Here is a 22,015-nt window from a genome sequence, read left to right as displayed (position 1 = left end):
TTTTTGAGACAGAGCCTCCCTCTGTCACCCAGGCTAGAGTGTAATGGCACAACCTAGTTCACTGTAACCTCTGCCTCCTGGGTTCAAGTAATTCTCCTGCCTCAGCCTCCTAAGTAGCTAGGATTACAGGCATGCACCACCACACCTGGCTAATTTTTTTGTATTTTAGTAGCGATGGGGTTTCACCATGTTGGCCAGGCTGATCTCGAACTCCTGACCTCCCTCAGGTGATCCACCTGCCTCAGCCTCCCAAAGTGCTGGGATTTCAGATGTGAGCCACCACACCTGGCCATTACTTTCATTTTTAATGAATGAGATACACATTCTTACATTTCTACTTTAATTTCTAATATGTTAAACATTGATATAAATCCACATAAACAAAAGCTCTTTGAGAATCTCAATAATTGTTCATGTATAAGGGAGTTCTGAACCCAAAAACTTTGACAATCACTGCATTAAAACTTTGTACATGTTATGAACTGAATGTATCCCATAAAATTCTATGTTGAATCCCTAACCCCCAAGGTGACAGTATTTGGTTATGGCCTTTGGGAGGTAACCAGGGTTTCAGGTATAGAGCGGGACCCTCATGATGAGATTTGTGCCCTGATGAGACATCAGAGAATTTGCTCCTGCTCTCTCTTTCCTTGTACACAAAGAAAAGGTCCTGTGAGTATGCAGGGAGAAGGTAGCTGTTTACAAGCCAGGAAGAGAACCCTTACCCCAGTCTAACCAGGCTGACACCCTGGCCTTGACCACACCTCTGCTATGCTGCAGAGGTAATTGTGGCAGGATAGGAAGAAGAGTAGGAAGAGTTCTCAAAAATTTACAGTATCACCAGGGAGGCTTACATGCAAGTAAAATGTTCTGATATGCCCTTATTTTCCTCCTCTTACTACATACTATTCTGAATCTTGTCAGCCAGAGTCAGTACATGGCCGTGTCTTACTTCCTCCCTCTCCACAATGTTCCATTTGCATTGTTTGGAGGTAACTACAGTTTATTTAGCAGTTCTCTTACTAATGAACTTTTATAGTTTTTCAATCATTTTGCTGTTAAGTACTATATTAGTCAGCTCTCACTGCCATAACGAAATAGTGTAGACTGCATGGCTTAAACAACAGAAATTTATTTTCCTCATAGTTCTGGGGAACTATGAGCTGGAGTCTCCCTCTGTTGCCCACTGTTGCCCACTGCACTCCAGCCTGGGCAACAGAAGGGCCTCGGTCACACACAAAAAAATTTTTTTAATTTTTAAAAAGAAGACAGGATCTCTGTCGCCCAGGCTGGAGTGCAGTGGGGGCGATCTCGGCTCACTGCAGCCTCCACCTCCTGGACTCACGTGGTCCTCCTCCCTCAGCCTCCCGGGTAGCTGGGACCACAGGTGCGCACCACCACCTCGGAACATTTTTACATTTTTTTTTTTTAGAGATGGGGTCTTGCTGTGTTGCCCAGGCTGGTCTCCAACTCCGAGGTCAAACAATCAGCTCGCCTCGGCCTCCCAAAGCCCTGGGATTACAGGTGTGAGCCCTGGCGCTGGGTCCTGAGTCGCTTCTCCATGCGGACGGGGCGCCTAATCCCCTGGAAAAGGCCCCGTTGCCAGGGTGACAGGACCAAAGGGACCCAGGCAGGGAGGGCCCCGGGCTTTGCAGGGAGTCAGGCCGCAGTGTGACGAGCGTCCGGACTCGTGTCAGGGTCTGGGCTGGCTCACCGCGTCTTGACGCCAGGAGGCCGCAGAGCCGGGCCAGCAGCAACCAGAGGCGGAACATGGTGCGGCTTCGGGGTTGCCAGCGGGAAGCCGTTGGGACGCCGGGAGTTGCCGGGTACGCGCGGACGCCGGGGGCCTCTCCCCGCGCGTTCATGGGGCAGCGTTCTCCGGAGGCCCCGGAGCCCGGGGTGCTCTCGGTGTTCAGCGTCCGGAACAATAAGAGCCCGCAGCGGGTGCCCCGAGACTAAAACATCCAGCTCCCTTCGCGGCGCACCCCGCCGCGTGGTTGCTGGAGCCACTGACCACCCAGCGCCCTCTGTCGCGATCGCGCTCGCAGTCCTCCACTAACTTTTCGCTTTTGTGTTGATGGACCTTAAGAACTGACACACTTACTCACAGTCAGCGTGTGCTTTTCTCCACCAGACACTTCCCAGTTGCTTTGTTTTGTTTTTGAGATGGGGGTGCTCACTATTCTGCCCAGGCTGGTCTCGAACTCCTGGGTTCAAGCGATCCTCCCTCCTCAATTTCCTGAGTAGCTGGGATTACAGGCATCCGCCATCGTTCGGGGCTTCCTCGGTCCCTTCAAAAGCGAATGTGTAATACTTTCTGAATTAAAATCTATATACACACCCAAATACATATTCATATTTACCAAACCTGTTTCTAATATTTTTTCAAAACTAGCCAGATGTGTGAATATTCCAAAGACGGGAAGAGTGAGCCGCTTTTCAATATGAAACTTCAGCTCTTCATATTTTTGAAGAGCGCCAGCTGCATTTTTTCCCCACTGACGCTGCCCAAATGGACTTCATAACCAGGCTTTTTCCTCCAGTCTGGTTCTCCGCAGGCCATTGGCTAAAACTCATGTGATGTCATTCTATCGTTCAGAAACTTCTCAGTGCAATAAATACTCATTTCATGTAGTGAAAGAGAGAGAAGATTCTTGCCCACAATTACAGTACTTACATTTCAGTAGAAAATTCTAGCCAAATGCCTCAGCATAGTAATTTTTCTGAACTCAGACCGGAACCTGCCACTTAATTTCTCCTATCCCCAGTGCTTTGGCAACTCTGACTTTGGGTCTTTCCTAAACAATGCTTTATTCCCTGGAACTGCAATGCCTCCTCCTTCCCAGCCTCACACCAGGTCTCCATCTGTATGCATTAGCTTTTCATTCTTTTCAAAGAATGGATTAATTTCTCATACTATGTAATAGGCCAACACATAAACTAAAAGGCCTCATGGGAACAGAAAAATCTCACCTGAGGAAGTAACACATTTAAAATGAAGATGTGATTTTTATGGATGCAAGCAATTTCAACAGGGAAATCGACAGCTGAAATTAATAACATGAACAAAAACAAGGCAACAGGCAGGTGCGGTGGCTCACACCTGTAATCCCAGCACTTAGGAAGGATGAGGTGGGTGGATCACCAGAGGTCAGGAGTTCAAAACCAGCCTGGTCAACATGGTGAAATCCCGTCTCTACTAACAAATACAAAAATTAGCCGGGTGTGGTGGTGGGCGCCTGAAATCCCAGCTACTTGGGGAGGCTGAGGAAGGAGAATCGCTTGAGCCCAGGAACTGGAGGTTGCAGTGAGCCGAGATTGTGCCACTGCACTCCAGCCTGGGTGACAAGAGCAAAACTCCATCTTGGCTGGGTGGAGGAATAGCGGAACAAGGCAACAAAAAAATACACCGAGTTTGTATCTCAATAGGAACAGCCAATGCTAAGCTAACATTTCTTTTAGGCAGCTGCTGAGCCACAGCTAGTTTCACCTTGCTTTGAAACAAACAGAAGAGCAATTACAGTAAATGCTTCAACTCATCAATTAGTGGTAAGTATTCTGAATGAATTTCTGGTTCTTATATCATTTTGTTCTTTCTTACTCCCCAACCTTTCGGTTTGTATCTTTAATAGGATTGATTTTGTATTATTCTTGTGTGTATGGCTCTCTTCATAACAGAGGATGTGCTTCTAAAAGTCAGGAAACATATCCTATCCAGAACTTAGGTATCACAGTACCTAATACAGTGTCTGAAAAATGGTAGGTTTTAGTAAACATTTATGAAATTTAATGAAATCTGATTTGGGTTTACAAAACCCAAATTGTGCTTAACTCTATGGTTGCAGACACAGGAGAAAGGGAGAATGCAATACTCAGAACAAGGTCAGTTTGACATACAGAGTCAAACGGAGATGTCAAATTTGCATAATTTACCCTTATTTATTTTTTTTGAAGATAGAAAGGACATCCTTTAATATTTTCAAATTTTGAAGTGGCATCCATGACCAAGAAAGTAAAAAACATAAAGTATATTAAAAAGTATATAAAAGTAAAAGAAGTTCTGATCCAATAGTCTTTTTAAAAACTTTCTTAACTAGTCAAAGATCCAAAGAACTATTTAATTCCAAGTGTTAAGTTACATAGTTAATACATTACCAACTGTAAAATTTCAGTGATATGCATTGCGACTGCAAAAATTGAGGCTACATGAGTGAACGGCATAAACGTTTGAGTCTTATATGAATTCATTCAGAGATTTAAAATGAAATGATGGACCTTCATTTGAGATTGCCCACAATATTTAATATGTAACTTGATTGTTACAATAACATGCTGTCTTCAGAAAACTGAAATTTTTGCCTTCTTCAAAACTAATCTGTTTTTCAAAAGCCACTGTGCACACTTTGGCAAAAGTCCGACAATTAGTGAGATAATATCTATAAAAGTTTGACTAGAATTTTTATTTAAAATTATAACTTTTTAATTAATAAGATTATAAATAGTTGAGTAGGAAGCTAGTAGGAGACACAAAAGAGAGAATTTCAAGTATTTTATTTATTGTAAATGTTGTATTTGTATATGTATGTATACACAAACCAAAAACACTTTTAAAAAACTAATGAAATTCCGTTAATAAACCTATTATTAAACTTTATTATGAAAGGTTATGAAAAAAATTTTAGTGCTTAAAATTTTACTATCCATACCATTTCTGCCACAGTAAAAATTCCTTTTTAACACAGCTAAGATGATAACTCATAGATACCACAGTAACTTTTTTGTATGTATTTAAGAAAACCATTTCTTCCTTCTTTCTCCAGCCTAATTTCTATGAAAATATTAGTGCCTAATATTTTACATGACCCAGCACACCTTAGTAAATGTAAACATTCTAAATGATTTAATAGCAAGCTTGAAAGTTCAGATTTTAAAGTGCTCATGAAATTCTCAAGTGGTTTTGTAACAGTTCAATTGATTGAAGATTTTATAATTGTTCCTGCTTTATTATAGCCATGAATCAACAACATATTTGATTAGCTCTATTAAATACTTCGTACCTTAAAGCTTATAATTTATTTAAAATAGTGCTATTGTGAAAGAATGTCATGCTTTAACATGATTCATAATAGAAATTCTAATATTAAATTAGTTTCTCTAAGAGTTATTATCTATAGTTGAAAGGTCATAAAAATGGAAGCGAGTAACTGTGTGTGAATACACACACCCTCTTTTAGTATACTTTGTACTTTCAAAATATTGTGACATCTTAATTGTGGTTCTTGTGCATTCTTTTGAAGACAACATTTGCTTATTCATGTAGTGAATGACAAGATTCTAGAGTATGATGATTATTAATTCGTGCATGATGAAAAATATTAGATATTATTGGCAGCTGATTAATCAGTTTTCACAGGTATTAGATTATCACATGTTCAATCAGGAACTACATTAATGATAACTAAGGTAAAAAATTCAGAATAACATTTAAACACATAATGACAAAAATCTTACACCAATAGTTAATTTGAGAATCACTGCAATAACATGTTCAAAATAACGTAATCCATGATTAGTGCATTAACCTCACTGATGACTGAATAAGACTTATTCAGTGATAGAAACGGAAATGTTATTGTAAATTCCCTGGCTTTACTGAATTTCCTTGTATTTCTCAACTCTCACAATCAGTTTCTGTTTTTCTGTGTTAGTAAAGTCTATTTTGTGGTATTTTGTTTTCATTCATAGTTTCAACAGGAAGAAAGGCTTTTCAAGAAAACATCAAGGAAAAAAAGTATTAGCTCAGTTCCCTGAAGACATTTGCAAAAAGAAGGTTAAAAAAATCAAGTGAGGGAACTATATAAAGGAGGTGCAGGAGCAGGACGGGCAGGAATTAAGTTTCCCTGAGATGACACTTTCGGTTGTGGTGGAGGTGGCCTGTGAGGGGAAAAGAGATAGTTAAAAGAGTGTTTAGACTGGGTGAAATAATGCCATATTCATTACAAGCTCAACATAACACCATCCTCAACATCTCTGACAATAGGAAAGGGTACTTTACATTCTGAGATCAGTATTAAGGTGATATTCAATGGCTAAAGGGCTCCAATTAGAGCCTAAAATGGAAAAACTACTTTAAATAATATTACTCCATAATCAACAATGTTGTATGAAGTTTCTAGTTTACATGTTTTTTCAAAAAAAAAAAAAAAAAGCACATGAAATGGTAAAGATAAACTGTAAAAGACACCAAGTGATCAAGCACTTGCCTGTGCTGTTAGAATCTGAGGGCAGCAAATTACTGCTAGGTGTAAACCTAGCTGTTTATAGCTCCCTCAACATGAGATCCACTCTGAGAATTAAAAGTATTATGACTTCTACACCAGGTGTCCATCTCAAACCTCATACTTCCACCTGTGGACAGCCTCTCCTAACCTCATCATCCGATTCTAATACACCTCTACTCCAATAACACACTAGAACACTACCTGGTGAATGTCTCCCTCATAATTTATATACTCTTCCCCTGATCCTCAGTTGGATTTCAATGTATTCTTACTGTATAATAAAGATTACATATGAAGATAGTCCTCAGAGTTACAAAGCAATTGTAATTTGAAAGACTTTTGGGGGATGGGAGGGTCATATGCATTTTATGTAATACAAAATGAAGTAATAAATTATCTTCCTTTCTGATGATTTTAAGCCCGTCCATTAAGTCATTTCAGTTCTTGTGTTTTTCAGTTCTAGAATTTGCATTGATTCTTTAAGTTTTTAGTTCTGTGGTGAAATTCTCAATACTGACTTTTAATTCCATGACATCATAGTTATTTTAAAGTCCATGTCTATCTACTGGATACCCTCTCAGTCTGTTTCTATGGCCTATTGTTTTTTGGTTTTAGTCATATTTTCTTTTACACTTGGCTTTTTTTGATCATGAGCAAAACATAAGAAATTGTAGAAATCAGTTGAAGGTCTAGTCCACTCTTACTTTTGGGCCCCAGCACAGAACCTGAGATGTTTGCTAAGGTGCCTCCTCTTTGGCAGGATTCCAAATTTTGTCCAATCTGCCCTGTGAGTTTGTAGAACGCTCTCCTCAGATTCCTAGCTTGTCTATTGTCAGAACAGGTAAACTCATTTAGGAAGGAAAAGTGGCCCCCAAAGCTGGGGCCATTTCTAGCTTTCCTTCCTCTCCTGACCTTACCCCCACAATTCCTCACTTCTTTAGTCTTCTATGCCTTCAAACACATATTTTCTTATATTGTCCAGCTTTTTTAGCTGTTTTTGACAGGAAGGCTGTTCTAACCCATCTGGTTTCCAACTGCTGGTTACCTCAAAGGCCCTTGCTTCTAAATCTTAGGCACATGAAAGCTGTGGCAGCAGAATCTATGCCTTGCTCAAGCTTCTTTAATATTTCATTTTGACCCTGTACCAATATGATAAAATTTATATAAAAGTTATTTTAAAACCTTTCTGCAAATCATGTTCTTGTAAACTGTTGACAATAAATACCTTTCACTAAATTACATTAAAATACAGGGGAAATTATTAGACATTAACCCCTAGGTTTTATTCTGGTCAAAAAAATCTAAGCAAATTTTCCTCTGACCTTGATGGGAACTGCTGAGGTTGCTTGGCTGCATAGGTTGGTACTGGAAATCTGTTTGCATATATAGGCTAAAAAGAAAAATATAATAAGGTTATTACCACTATGTGCTCATAAACATGATTTCTACATAAAAGAAACCTCTATATTTAAAATCAATAAACAGACTACAGGTGAATATTCCTTAATGGAAATGCTTAGAGCCAGAAGAGATTCAAATTTCAGATTTTTTTCCAATTTTGGAATATTTGCACATACATAATCAGATATTTTGAGGATGGGACCTAAGTCTAAACAGAAAAGTCATTGATGTTTCATACAGGCCTCATACATATAACCTCAGGGTAATTTTATACAATATTTTAAATAATTTTGTGCATAAAACAATGTCTGTGTATGCTGAGTCATCAGAAAGCAAAGGTGTCACTCTCTCAGCCCCTCATGTGGACAATCTGTGGTTGTTTGGTATCACCATCACTCCTGACTCTGAATTTATATACTACTGGTAAGCAATCATTTTCTTAGATTTATTCACATATAAGTACTCAACAGTGCATTCTGATTACAACTCGTCACATTAGGGCAGGTGTGGAATTTTCCACCCGTGGCATCATGTTGGTGCTCAGAAAGTTTTGGGTTTGGGAGCATTCTGGATTTTCAGATTAGGGGTGCTCAACCTGTATTTATTTATAATGCTGTGAATTATAGCGTTATAATGCTATAAAATATTTTGCTTATTTGACATATCTTTACCACTAAATGTGGAATACTTAATTCTTTTAAGGTATTTTTTTTTTAAATTCAGTAATACCAAAGTGCAATGATCTTGCTTCAAACCAACTGTATTAGTTAAAAGGTAACATATTTCCTATGTCAATGTATTTTAAATAAAATCTTCCATAATGTATTGCCAAACCTATACAGTATCTAACTAATACTATAAATACCACTCAGCTAGAATCGTTGATTTTGGAATTCATTATATTCTTCCTTGATGAAGTAGCTGAAGTTTACAACAAAGTGAAACTGTATGACTTAGCCTCAAATAAGAAAGTAAAAGTAATTTTTTTCACATATCACATTATGTTAGAAGACGTTAGGAAAGATCAGATGGAATTACTAAATCAATAATGAAGTGATCTTGACCAAGATGTTCTTTACTATCTACTGTTAAAAGTTCTATGTTCTTTACTATCTACTCCTAAAGTTCTATGACTGGCAGAGAATGCACAGTGGTGGTGAAGACTTTGAGCACCCTCTGGCTTCTACCACAGAACAGGTGGTCTATCATCTGCAATTTTTTTCACCACAGAATGATTTATATGTACTGTGAAAATTGGTGAAAAATGCAACAAAATGTCTCCATCCCTTTCCACAAGCCATAGGAGCAGCACTCTAAAGGGATCCAGTCCACTTTTGGAATGACAACGTGGTGAGGTGATGGGTATGAGAATTAGCTTGACTGAATCCTACAACAAGGTATACATAGACCAAAACATCACATTGTGGCCAGGAATGGTGGCTCATGCCTGTAATCGCAACACTTTTGAAGGCTGAGGCAGGTGGATCACATGAGGTCAGTAGTTCAAGACCAGGCTGGCCAACATGGCAAAACCCCGTCTCTACAAAGAAATCACCCAGGCATGATGGCACATGCCTGTAATTCCAGCTACTCGGGAGGGTGAGGCAGAAGAATTGCTTGAACCCGGGAGGCAGTGGTTGCAATGAGCCAAGATCATGCCGCTACACTCCAGCCTGTGCAACAGAGTGAGACTCCTTCTCAAAAAAAAAAAAAAAAATCACACCATACCCCAAAATATACACAATTATTATTTGTCAATTAAATATAAATTAATGAAAACAAGCTAAAGATTACAAGCGAGCAAGGTGCTGGATATGTTAATTAGCTTGATTTAATCATTTCCATATTGTTTACATAAAACATCATGCTGTACCCCATAAACGTATACAACTATGATTTGCCAATTAAAAATAAAATTTAAAAATTTTTAAATCCTTTTTGGCATTTATTTGACATATATTTTTTAATATATGCAAAGATCTATTTACAAGGAGGCTTAGTGCCACATTTTTTTATGGTATAAGACTGGAAACAACCTGTTTTTAAATTTCTGGTAAATTTATAAGAGGGAACAGTATGCAGTCATTAAAAAGAATGAAGTACACGTTCACTTCTTGCAAAGAGTAGATCAAATATCCAGAGAAAACTTCCCAGTACAGTACACCTAAAATGCTGCCTAAAATATTTAAAAGGTATTTTGAAACACTTGGCTGGGTTGGTGGGAAGTAAGAAACATCTTACAGGCCAAAAAAAAACCAAGAAGGTATGAAAGAGTCCAAACAACGGAGTTGCCTTCATCCTGTGAACATCTTCCTATCCTTGGCAGGCAGCAGTATGCGTTTTCAGTAACCCATAGATAAAGGAGGAAAAGCCAGGGCCTGAGCAGCATGGAAAGGTGAATACAAGGCCCTATACAAAGCCTAGACATACAAAAGGTTATATCCCCATGGGTTAACTAGAAAAACAAATACCTGCCTCAAGGAAGGCCTGTGATGATACTGCCCCTGCTAATAGACGGGGAACTTATAGAACAGTCTCCACACTCATCCTCATAAGAGTTTGGGGACCAGAGTTTATAACATTTGTGTTGTCAAAAAAAGAAAAAATCAACAAAAATTTCAGTTTAAAGACATCAAAGACTGACTATGCCCCAAGCATCCGGCAAAGAAAAATACTCTCGGTAGAAACCCACAATAATTCAGGACTCAAATATATTTACTTCCAATATAAAGTTCCAAAGAATGTGAGTTTACAATCAACATCACAAGTGCACTAAGAAATAAGCCATCATGAAAGTCAGCAGAAATAACAAACCTGAGAACCCACCAAGGGCATACATATTAAAATGACCAGATACACCACATAAAGTAGGTGTTTGAATATGCTTTAATAAATAAAAGCTTTAAAATAGATAATAAAACTATAACAAACAATCACAAATAACCAGGCAGATTCGAAACAGAACTAAGTAGAACTACAGGAATGAAATGTACTATAAAACTAGTGAAATTAGACATTCAATGAGTTGGTTAAGGAGAAGATTTGGCATAGTTTAGTAGAGACAGTGAATAGAATGTAGATCCAATATAATCAGAATGGAATACACAAGAATACTGGAAATAGCAAAGAGAGGTTAAGAAACAGAGAGATAGTAAAAAGTCTAACATGCAAGAAATGCGTGAAAGAGTTTATCAGATAATGAGACAAAAGCAATAAAGAAATAATTGCTAAGAATTTGCTAGAATTGAAAAACGTAAATCAACTCAGGAAGTCTATTTATTGGCAAAGGAGTTTTTTAAAGTCCACATCTACACCAACTAGTCTAAAGATACAGAAGAAAAAGCCACATGGAAAAGATATCATCTACAGCAGACATTAGAATAACAGACAATGTTTAAATTGCAACAAAGGATGTTAAAATATAGTCTCTTTAAAGTTCTTAGAAAAAAAAAAACAGCTGTCAGCCAAACACATTCTGAAAAGACAAAAACAGAGAATTTACTACCAAAATACCTTCGCTGAATACCAGAAAAATAAGCTGAGATTCAATAAGGTTGAAAGCAGACAATGAACACATGGGAAAATAGCTAAAGCTCATAGAGCATTTCACATGTGCCACATGCACTTCTCAGTGCTCCACACATACGAATCCCTCTGATTTTCACAAAAGTCACTTGTGATTAGTATTATTATTATTATTATTTTACAGATGAGGAAACAAGTACAGAGAGAGTTTGAGAATCTTGCCTAAAGTCACAGCTTATAAAGTGACAAAGGCAGTACTCAAATTGGGCAGTCTGGCTCACAGTCCATCCTCTTAACAATTAATTTAATTGGTGTATGGTCTCACAAACCTAAATAAACATTTCATAATTCAATAGTCATATTTATATTGTAGAATTTTTTTAAAAGATTTAAAATACTAGACAACAGGCCACGCGTGGTGGCTCACGCTGTAATCCCAGCACTTTGGGAGGCCAAGGCAGGCGGATCACAAGGTCAGGAGTTCGAGACCAGCCTGGCCAATATGGTGAAACCCCCTCTTTACTAAAAAATACAAAAATTAGCTGGGAGTGGTGGCACACACCTGTAGTCCCAGCTACTCAGGAGGCTGAGGCAGGAGAATCGCTTGTTGCAGGAGGCGGAGGTTGCAATGAGCCGAGATGGCACCACTGCACTCCAGCCTGGGCAACCGAGAAAGACTCTGTCTCCAAAAAAAAAAAAAAGTTTTGAGAGGCTTCCAGAATCTCTAGCCAGGCTGAGTAGCATAAGTCCTCCTTGTATAAAACAAGGCTGCAAAATCTGGGAAAGGCAGCTCATTCTTCAAATGCCAAAATCCCAATAATAAATGACAAATAATACAAAGAAAGAGAAACACGGCACATTTAAAGGAACAAACTAAATTTCCAGAAACTGACCCTAAGGAAACAGATATATATAAATTACCAAAGAATTCAAAAATTACCATCATAATGATGTTCAAAAAATTAAAAGAGAATGCAGAGAGACAACTAAAATAAATCAGGAAAATGATGTATGAACAAAATGAGAATATCAACAAAGAGATAGGAACTATAAAGAAGAACGAAACAGCAATTCTGGAGCTGAAAACTGTAATGCTAAATTGAAAGATTCACTGGAAGGATTCAACAACAAACACGATGAGGTAGAGGAAAGTGTCAGTGGACTCAAAGACAGTATACTCAAAATCAAAGTGGCAGAGGAGCAAAAAAGGTGAAGAGAAAGGAAAATAAATAGCAACACAAAGCCATATGAAAATACAATACTCGATAATAAAGGTAAGCGTATAGACAAGTAGAGAATTCTGTAGTACTGTAAGTGTGAAAATCACTTTTAAATCTTGTTAGAATGTTAAAAGCATAGCATAAAAAGTAATGAATCTGTGTTAATGATAAGCAATATAAAAAGAGGTAATTTTGTGTCATCAATTACATAAAGTGGAAGAAGAAGAAATATAAAGGGGTAGAGTTTTTGTGATTGAAGTTATCAGTTTAAAATAGATTGCTATACATTTATAAAATATTTTATGTAACTGCAAAGATACCACAATATATATACTATAGAATATGCACAAAGGAAAATGAGAATCAAAATATTACTACAAAAAAAATTATTGTATATTTCAAAATAGCTAAAAGAGTAGAGTTGGAATGTTCCTAACATAGAAATTATAAATCCTTGAGGTGATGACTATCCCAATTACCCTGCTTTGATCATTACACACCGTATGCTTGTTTCAAAATATCACATGTACCCCATGTGATATGTGCAACTCTTATGTATCCATAATTGATTTTTTTTAATTAAAAAGAAATACAAAAGGCAACAAGGGAAGAAGGAAGGGTCAAAAACAAAATAGCAATAGTAAGTCCTTACCTATCAGTAATTCCTTTAAATATGAGTAAGTATTCTGTGCAAATGGAAACCAAGAGAACAAGGATAGCAATACTTACATCAGACAGAATGATGTAACATCAAAAACATTAAAAACAGAGATGAAAAAGGGCATTAATGGTAAAGGGGTCGATTCATCACAAGGATATAACAACTGAATACATATGCAGCCAATTTAGAGTACCTAAATATATAAAGCAAATATTAATTAATCTGGAGGGAGAGCTAAATAGCAACCCAATACTAGTAGGAAACTTCAATACTCCACTTTCAACAACAGATACATCATCCAGACAACAACTCAGTAGGAAAACATTTGACTCAAACTAGACTTTAAAAAAACTGATCTAACAAACATATTCCATCCAACAGAAGCAGAATACACATTCTTCTTAAATGCACACAGAACATTCTCCAGGACAGATAATATGTCAAGCTGCAAAACCAGCCTTAACAAATTTTAAAAGACTGACATCAAGTACCTTTTCCAACTACAATATTAGGACTCAAAATCAGTAACTGAAGGAATTTTAGAAAATTCACAAATACAGGAAAATTAAACAACATGCTCCTAAACAACCACTTGGTCAATAGCAGATAACAAGAAATATTTTAAAATACAGCTGACACTTAAGCAACACAGATTTGAACTGCAAAGGTACATCTATATGCAGATTTTTTTCAATCAAACACAGATTGAAAATACAGTATTCATGACCCACATATATAGACGGCCAACTTTTCCTATATGTGGGTTCTGCAGGGCCAACAGCATGACTTGAGGATAGACAGATTGGGCTATATGTGGGGGTCCTGGAACCAATCCCCAATGTGTACCAAGAAAGAAACTGAATCTTGAGACAATAAAAATAGAAACACAACATAACAAAATGTACGCAACACAGAAAAAGCAGTTCTAAGAGGGAAGTTTATAGCAAGTCTATACCAATAAGTGCCTGCATTTTTAAAAAAAATCTCAAATAAACAACCTAATGTTATACCTCAAGACCTAGAAAAAGAGGAACAATCTAAGCCTAAAGTTAGTAGAAGAAAGGGAACAGCAAAGATCAGAGCAAAAATGAATGAAACACTGGAAAAATAGTGTTAACAGAATCAATATAACTAAGAGTCAGTTTTTTGAAAAGATAAATAAAATTAACACACCACTAAGTAGACTAAGAAAAAAAGAAAGAAGAATCAAATAAAATCAGACATGAAAGAGGAGACATTATAGCTGATACCACAGAAATACAAAGTTTTATAAGAGACTGCTATGAACAATCATACACCAACAAACTGAACCTAGAAAAAAATAAATTCCTAAAAACATACAACATATGAAAATTGAATCAAGACGAAATAAAAAATCTGAAAAGATCAATAATAAGTAAGGAGACTGAATTACTAACTTTAAAAAGTCTCTCATCAAAGAAACTCAGGACCTGATAAATTCACAGCTGAATTCTACCAAACATTTAAAAAGAAGAACTAATGCAATCCTTCTCAAACTCTTCCCAACACTTGAAGAGGAAGGAATATTTCCAAACTCATTTTACAAGGCCAGCATTACCCTGAAAACAAAGCCAGACAAGGACACCACAAGCAAAGAAAATTACAGGCCAATATCCTTTATGAACATAGATGCAAACATCTTCAACAAAATACTAGCAAACTGAATTTAGCAGCACATAAAAGGATATTTCCCAGTAACCAAGTGAGATGTATTCTGGGGACGCAAGGATAGTTTAACACACTCAAATCAATAAATATGCTACACAACAAAAAACAGAAGTGAAGAACATAAACATAACAAAAACCATGTGATCATTTTAAGAAATGAGGGATAAGCATTTGACAAATTTCAACATTCTTTCATGATAAAAACTCTCAACAAATTTGTATACAAAGAATAAACTGGGCCAGGCATGGTGGCTCATGCCTGTAATCCCAGCACTATGGGAGACCGAGGCAGGTGGATCACCTGAGGTCAGGAGTTCAAGACCAGCCTGGCCAATATGGCAAAACCCTGTCTCTCTACTAAAAATATAAAAATTAGCTGGGCAGGGTGGCACATGCCTGTAATCCCAGCTACTCAGGAGGCTGAGGCAGGAAAATCACTTGAACCTGTGAGGAAGAGGTCGCGGTGAGCCAAGATCATGCCACTGCACTGCAGCCTGGGTGACAGAGCGAGACTCTATCTCAAAAACAAAAAGAAAGAAAGAAATAATGAACCTCAGCACAATAAAGGCCGTACATCACAAGCCCACAACTAACATCATACTGAACAATGAAAAACTGAAAGCTTTTCCTCTAAGATCAGGAATAAGACAAGAAAGTCCACTCCTACCACTTCTACTCAATATAGTACTAGAAGTTCTAGCCAGAGCAGTTAGGCAAGAAAAAGAAATAAAAGACATCGAAATTGGAAAGAAAGAAGTAAAACTGTCCTTGTTTGCAGATGACATGGTCTTTTATATAGAAAACCCTAAAGAGTCAACCAAAAAACTGTTAAATAAATTCAGTAAAGTTGCATAATACAAAATCAACATATGAAAATCAGTAGCATTTCTATACACTACAACAAGCTATCTGAAAAAGAAATCCAGAAAAAAAATTCCATTTAGAATGACAGCAAAAATACATACATAAATAAAATAGGAATAAATTTAACCCCAAAAATAAATATCTATACAAAGAAACCTATAAAACACTGATGAAAGGAACTGAAGACATAAATAAATGAAAAGATATCCCATACTCACTGACTGGAAGAATTAATATTAAAATAACCACAGCAAACTACAGATTCAATACAATACCTATTAATATTCCAATGACAATTTTCATAACAATGAAAAAAATCCTAAAATTCATACGGAATCACAAAAGACCCAGAATCACTAAACCAATCTTGAGCAAAAAGAACAAAGCTGGAAGCAACACATTACCAAATTCTAAAATACACTGCAAAGCTATACTAATTAAAACAGCATACTACTGGCATAAAATAGACATAAAGACAAACATAACAGAGAACCTCAAATCCACAAATTTATGGTCAGCTAATCTTCAACAAAGGTGCCAAGAATACACAATGAAGAAGGGACAGTCACTTCAATTAATAGTGTTGGGACAACTTCATATCCACATGAAGAAAAATGAAAATGAACTGGTATTTCATACCATATACCAAAATCAACTCAAACTGGATTAAAGATTTAAACAGAAGACCTGAAACTATAAAACTACTAAAAGAAAACATAGGTAAATATTCTTAGGAGTATTGCACTATACATGTAAAAATTGTTAAGATGGTAAATATTAGTGTTTTTTTTTTTTTTTTTACCACTACTGTTAAATTTACAAAAAACATCTTGAAAACAACGGTTAAAATGGCAAATTTTATATATATTTTGCCAAAATCAAGTAAGAAATATATACATATATGCCAATGATGAAGAAAAGTATACAGATAATTTTGGACTAGCATACATAGGGCCTATGTGGCCATCCTGTATACATAATGACGTGGAAAAATCTCCAAGATATATGGTTAAGAGGAGAAAGGGCATAACAATTTTTGTCTCCTTTTTATAAAGGAAAAGGGGGTAGAATAGGGAGATTCTGTATCTCTGTGTGTGTGTGTGTGTGTGTGTGTGTATTAAAAAATGAAGAAAGATTTCTAATCAACAGTGAAAATGAATGAATCACAGCTATATCTATTGATAGAGATAAATCACAACATGAGATTAAGGGGAAAAGCAGGTTGCAGATGTATGTGCAAATTATCATATAAAACGTTCTTAAAAGTTTTAAAACAGATTTAAAAATTACATATTGCTTAGGGATATATGCAGATCAGTAAAAGTGTGTCATGATCTAAACACTCCCTCATCTAAACACTGATCTAAACACTGTTCCTCACTTGCAGGAACAGTGACTATCAGTCCTACAGCTGAGACAATTAGGCCAATCCAATAGCTCAGCACCAAGGTCTTTGTAACATCCCATAGGGAGATGGAGACAGTTATTGAAAATAGGAAAAGAGTAGACATAGAAAAAAGCAGTGATAGCATAGGTCCCATGTCATTTCCCAATCCTGGTTGCTAGGCAAGGCATTCCTAATGTCCAGCTGTCTTTTTCTGTGTCCTCTGAGTGAAGGACTCTGTTGGTTTTCCTTTAAAAAACTCAGGGGGCAGGGCACAGTGGCTCATACCTGTAATCCCAGCACTTTGGGAGGCCAAGGCGGGTGGATCATTTGAGGTCAGGAGTTCAAGACCAGCCTGGCCAATGTGGTGAGACCCCGTCTCTATGAAAAATACAAAAATTAGCCAGGCGTGGTGGTACACACCTGTAATTCCAGCTACTTGGGAGGCTGAGGCATGACAATCATTTGAACCTGGGAGGCAGAAGTTGCAATGAGATGCAATTATGCCACCGTACCCCACCCTGGGCAACAGAGCAAGACTGTCTCAAAAACAAAAACAAAAAACTCAGCGACCACATACAATACTCTTGAATTCTTAAGAAGGTATCTATGTTTCTAGCTCTAGCTACATAACTTAGTTTTTAATCTTTAAGCATTTGATCCTTTAATACAATAAAGAAAAATAATTTTTCATTTTATACTTACAACTTCTCTGGGAGGTGTCACTGGTGAAACATGTCGAGGAACACTCACTGGCTGTCTAGAAGGGTTTGCTTGATTTTTGCCATCTGACCTGAAAGATACAATTACTTTTGATCTAAATTAAGATTAAAACATTTCTACATGAAATATTACACACATTTTGCAGTTTCCCAAATACAGAATAATGATGTTGGTAGTGGTGGGGATGATAATCATGATACAGTTAAAAATTTTATGTCATTTTAACAGCTTTCACATATTTTTAATCCTTATGGTATTAGAAAGCATTACTAACCACATTTTATAATTAAACTTAAATTTTAAGAAATTGTGAAATGTGGTCAATGAGGCCAATGTTCCCTAACTTTTCTCAAGTCTTCCTAAAATCAGAGAACAGTAAAAGCATATTCTCAGGTTGCCAAGTAGTCATTTTAAAAATTAGGAAATACAAGGGTAGTGAATGGATTGGCTGGAAAGGTAACAGGTAAGTTTTAGACATGCTGAGGTGACAGCAAATCAGTGCAGTGGAGATGTATGAAAGATAGCTGTAGTTATGGAACTCAAACTTCAAAAATGCAGATGGGGGAATTATGCATAGACTGGTCAGTTGGAAGCATGATAGGAAGTATCTACTTACTCCTCTATCAGAAATTGGTGTTAAGCAAAATGAACTCTGAGGGCCACTTTCAGCAGCCTAAAGGCTGACCAACATAATCCTTTCTCCTCCCCTTAAGAGAGGTGGCTTGGTCACCACCACCTTTCAACCCATGCTAATCATGTCGAAAGGTCAGAGAAATAACTTACAACCCTATTTTAGAGGATTACCAATCTCTGGTGATATGACTATCAGCATTAATACTTTATAAATTATTTAATATAGGCAGAGTGTGGAGGCTCACTCCAGTAATCCCTGCACTTTGGGAGGCTGAGGCAGATGGATGGCTTCAAAAAGTTCAAGACCAGTCTGGGCAACATGGCGAAACCCCATCTCTACAAAAAAATAGAAAAATTAACTGGGTGTGGTGGCATACCTGTAATCCCAACTACTTGGAAGGTTGAGGCAGAGAGAATCACCTGAGCCCAGGGAAGTCAAGATTCTGTCTCAGAAAATATATGTATATATTTAATATAGAAATTAAAAGAAAAAAATCTAAGTACTCATATGTTTGTGATCTCTTCTTTCTGAAGTAACTTCTCCACAGTTGATCTCTCTTGATGAAGATAAAAATAGCACAGACAATAAGGGGAACAATTAGGAAGAAGAACACCAGAAGTCCATCCCTCAATGCAGTATTCATTTCTAGAGAGAAGAATTTTACATCAACAGTCACCAAACTCATACTACCCAGAAAATACTAAATGATTATAAATACTTTACATTAATTTTCACATTACTCAAAAATCAAACTGACATTAATTGAATACATTGAGAAGTATTCCTCACAGTTCATTCCTGCCCACTTTATTTCTGCCTTCACAAAAATAACCACTTTTATTAGTTTCTTCTGTAATCTTACAGTATTTCTTTGAGCAAACAATCAAGAACAAAATATGTTTCTACTGTCAACACTTTCTTACACAAAAGGTAGCATACTATTTATATACCATTTGGTGCATCAGTTTTTTTCCACTCATCTGAACATAGTGGTCCTCCTCGTTTTCCATACAGCTATACGAAACTCCATTGTGAAGATGTTCTAGGGTTTATTTAACTTGTACCCTACTGATAAACATTTTTATTTTTCCAATCTTTTGCTACTACCAAAAAAACTGCTATAATGAATAACCTTGTATATATGTCATATCATATGAGTGTAGGTATAATAACTACAGAATAATTTCCCTAAAGCAGAACTGCTGTATCAATAAACAAGTGCATTCATCATTTCTTTTAGGTATTGTCAATTTGTCTCTCAATAGTTACAATTTATTGCTTGTAATATCAAGCAATATGTAAGAATTCCCCATAGCCTCACCCGCAGAGCCAAACTTCCAGATTTTTGCCAACCTGGTAGGTGAAAAATTTTCTCTTATAGAATTTTAATTTACTTTTTTTAATACTATGAATTGATAATTTTTTTTCTTTTCTTTTCTTTTCCCGAGATGGAGTCTCACCCTGTTGCCCAGGCTGGTGCAATGGCACGATCTCAGCTTACTGCAACCTCTGCCTCCTGGGTTCAAGCGATTCTCCTGCCTCAGCCTCCCAAGCAGCTGGGATTACAGGCATGCGCCACCACGCTCAGCTAGTTTTTTTGTATTTTTAGTAGAGACAGGTTTCACTATGTTGGCCAGGCTGGTCTCCAACTCCTGACCTCATGATCTGTCCTCCTCGGCCTCCTGAAGTGCTGGGACTACAGGCGTAAGCCACCGCGCCCGGCCTCATTTTTTTCTTAAGGAAACATTGTTTATTTTTTTCTGCTCAGTCCTTTGACTATTTTTCTACTGGACTCTTGCTTTTTTCTTCTTAATTTCTAAAACTTCTTTATATATTAGAGAGGTTAGCTTTGTCCATGATACAAGTTGGAAATATTTTCCCCATTTTAACCTATGGCACTATGCTTTTCTCCATGGAGAAGTTTATTATTTTTGTATAGTTGAATTTATCAATCTTATTTTCATGCCTTCGAGATTTTAAGTTTCATTAGAACTTTTACAAATTCTTTAAGTATTTTATCTGTTCTGTGTTCTTTTGAGAAACAATATAGTAGATATAAACAGGAGTGGTAAACTGATTCATAATTTTAAGTTTGTTAAAGAACCAGAAATTTCTGTAAAAAGTTGTTATATGAAACAATATTTATCCCAAAACTATATGAAACAATATTTATCCCAACTGAAAATCAAAATACAGTTGGCCCTGGAACAATGTGGGTTTGAACTGTGCAGGTCCACTTATATGCAGGCTATCTTGTGTTTCCACCACCCCTGAGACCAACCTCTCCTCTTCCTCCTCCTCCTCAGCCTACTCTACAGGAAGATGATGAGGATGAAGGTCTTTATGATAATCTACTTCCACTTAATGAATAGTATATATATTTCCTCTTCATTATGATTTTAATAAATTTTCTTTTCTCTGGCTTGCTTTATTATAATGATACAGTATATAATACATATAACAGATAAAATCTGTGGTAATCAACTGTTTATGTTATTGGTAAGTCTTCCAGTCAACAATAGACTATTAGTAGTTAAGTTTTGGGGAAGCCAAAAGTTACATATGGGTTTTCAACTACGCAGGGGGTTGGAGCCCCTAATCTTTGCATTGCTAAAGGGTCAACTGTACAAAAAATTAAAGCAAGCTTCGTATGTCATTTTATACTTACTAATGAGTAGACAAAATTTAAATTAAAGCATTCAACACTGGCAAGATTATTTTGAAACTGATACCTTTGCACTGTTAAGTGGCATTATATGAATGTATATGATTTATTAGGAATTTTTACTCCTAAACCATAAAAAGGATTATTCTCTTCAAACTAACCTCATTACTGGCAACTGACTCTTCAATTGGAAAAATGTATACGCATTAACATGTACACTACAATGTTAACACTGCATTATCAAAATCTTAGAAACAATCTAAATGTCAAATAATCAGAAAACAGCTAAGTGAAGTTACAGCACATCCACAGGATGAAATGATACACAGCCATTAAAATCCATAGTTCTGACTTCCAGTTATAGCCAAAGTGGAGTAACAGGGACCAGATTTACTTTGCCAGCTAAAAGAACCAGAAAACCAGACATAATATATGAAATAACAGTTTTCAAGACACTGGACATCAGGCAACAAAGAGCAATGATCCCTGAGAGGCAGAAAAAATAAGGTGAGCCTTACAATTGTCCGAGGTTAGTGTCTAAGGAAAGTTAACAGACACTAATGAGGAATGTGGGCACCAAAGCAAACCCCAGTGGTCTCCCTCAGTTAAAGAGATGGAGCTGGTATTCTGAAGAGGGCAAGGCAGCTAGAGTTCCTAGGCAAAGTACCAAAGGGAAGGGAGCCACAGAGAAAAGCTGAAAGATCTGCATCAGTGCTGAAGGATATATGCATGTAAGGAGACCACATGAAGCCAGAGAAAGAACCATGTGAAAAGATTGGTGGAAATAAGCCCCACAGCTCACACAGGACTAGGAAGAGTATTTGCTCCTATAATTCAGTGGGAAACCTCATAATTAACGTGGCACTGAGCAGGATAAACAGAAGTGGTTTTGCCTCAGTAATGAAGCAGAATCAGCCCTAGACTAAATGCTATTCAGGTCCTGCCTTACAAGCTTAAAAACAAGACCC

The 22,015-nt window shown here is 36.9% G+C and overlaps 2 protein-coding genes across 4 annotated transcripts in view; both read right to left on the bottom strand.

Annotated features, from left to right (window-relative positions):
• The window catches only part of ADAM32 (ADAM metallopeptidase domain 32), a 160,737-nt gene extending 158,728 nt beyond the window's left edge, over positions 1-2,009 (bottom strand). The window contains exon 1 of one of the 2 annotated variants that reach the window (XM_011993407.1): positions 1,715-2,009. In XM_011993407.1, the coding sequence (XP_011848797.1) occupies positions 1,715-1,865 (151 nt within the window). In that variant the 5' untranslated portion in view covers positions 1,866-2,009. The remainder of the gene's footprint in view (positions 1-1,714) is intronic. The other variant, XM_011993415.1, reaches the window with a different exon arrangement.
• Positions 2,010-4,534: 2,525 nt separating this feature from the next.
• ADAM9 (ADAM metallopeptidase domain 9) overlaps positions 4,535-22,015 on the bottom strand; it is a 123,811-nt gene continuing 106,330 nt past the window's right edge. Inside the window, exons 19-22 of one of the 2 annotated variants that reach the window (XM_011993380.1) lie at positions 18,886-19,027; positions 17,731-17,818; positions 7,604-7,671; positions 4,535-5,934 (exon numbers count right to left, since the gene is read on the bottom strand). In XM_011993380.1, coding sequence (XP_011848770.1) covers positions 5,841-5,934; positions 7,604-7,671; positions 17,731-17,818; positions 18,886-19,027 — 392 coding nt within the window. In that variant the 3' untranslated portion in view covers positions 4,535-5,840. The remainder of the gene's footprint in view (positions 5,935-7,603; positions 7,672-17,730; positions 17,819-18,885; positions 19,028-22,015) is intronic. The other variant, XR_001007499.1, reaches the window with a different exon arrangement.

The sequence above is a fragment of the Mandrillus leucophaeus genome, unplaced genomic scaffold, assembly GCF_000951045.1.
Source record: "Mandrillus leucophaeus isolate KB7577 unplaced genomic scaffold, Mleu.le_1.0 Scaffold111, whole genome shotgun sequence".
NCBI lineage: Eukaryota > Metazoa > Chordata > Mammalia > Primates > Cercopithecidae > Mandrillus > Mandrillus leucophaeus.
The sequence above is the reverse complement of the archived record's forward strand: the minus strand, read 5'-3'. Positions and strand labels throughout refer to the sequence as shown.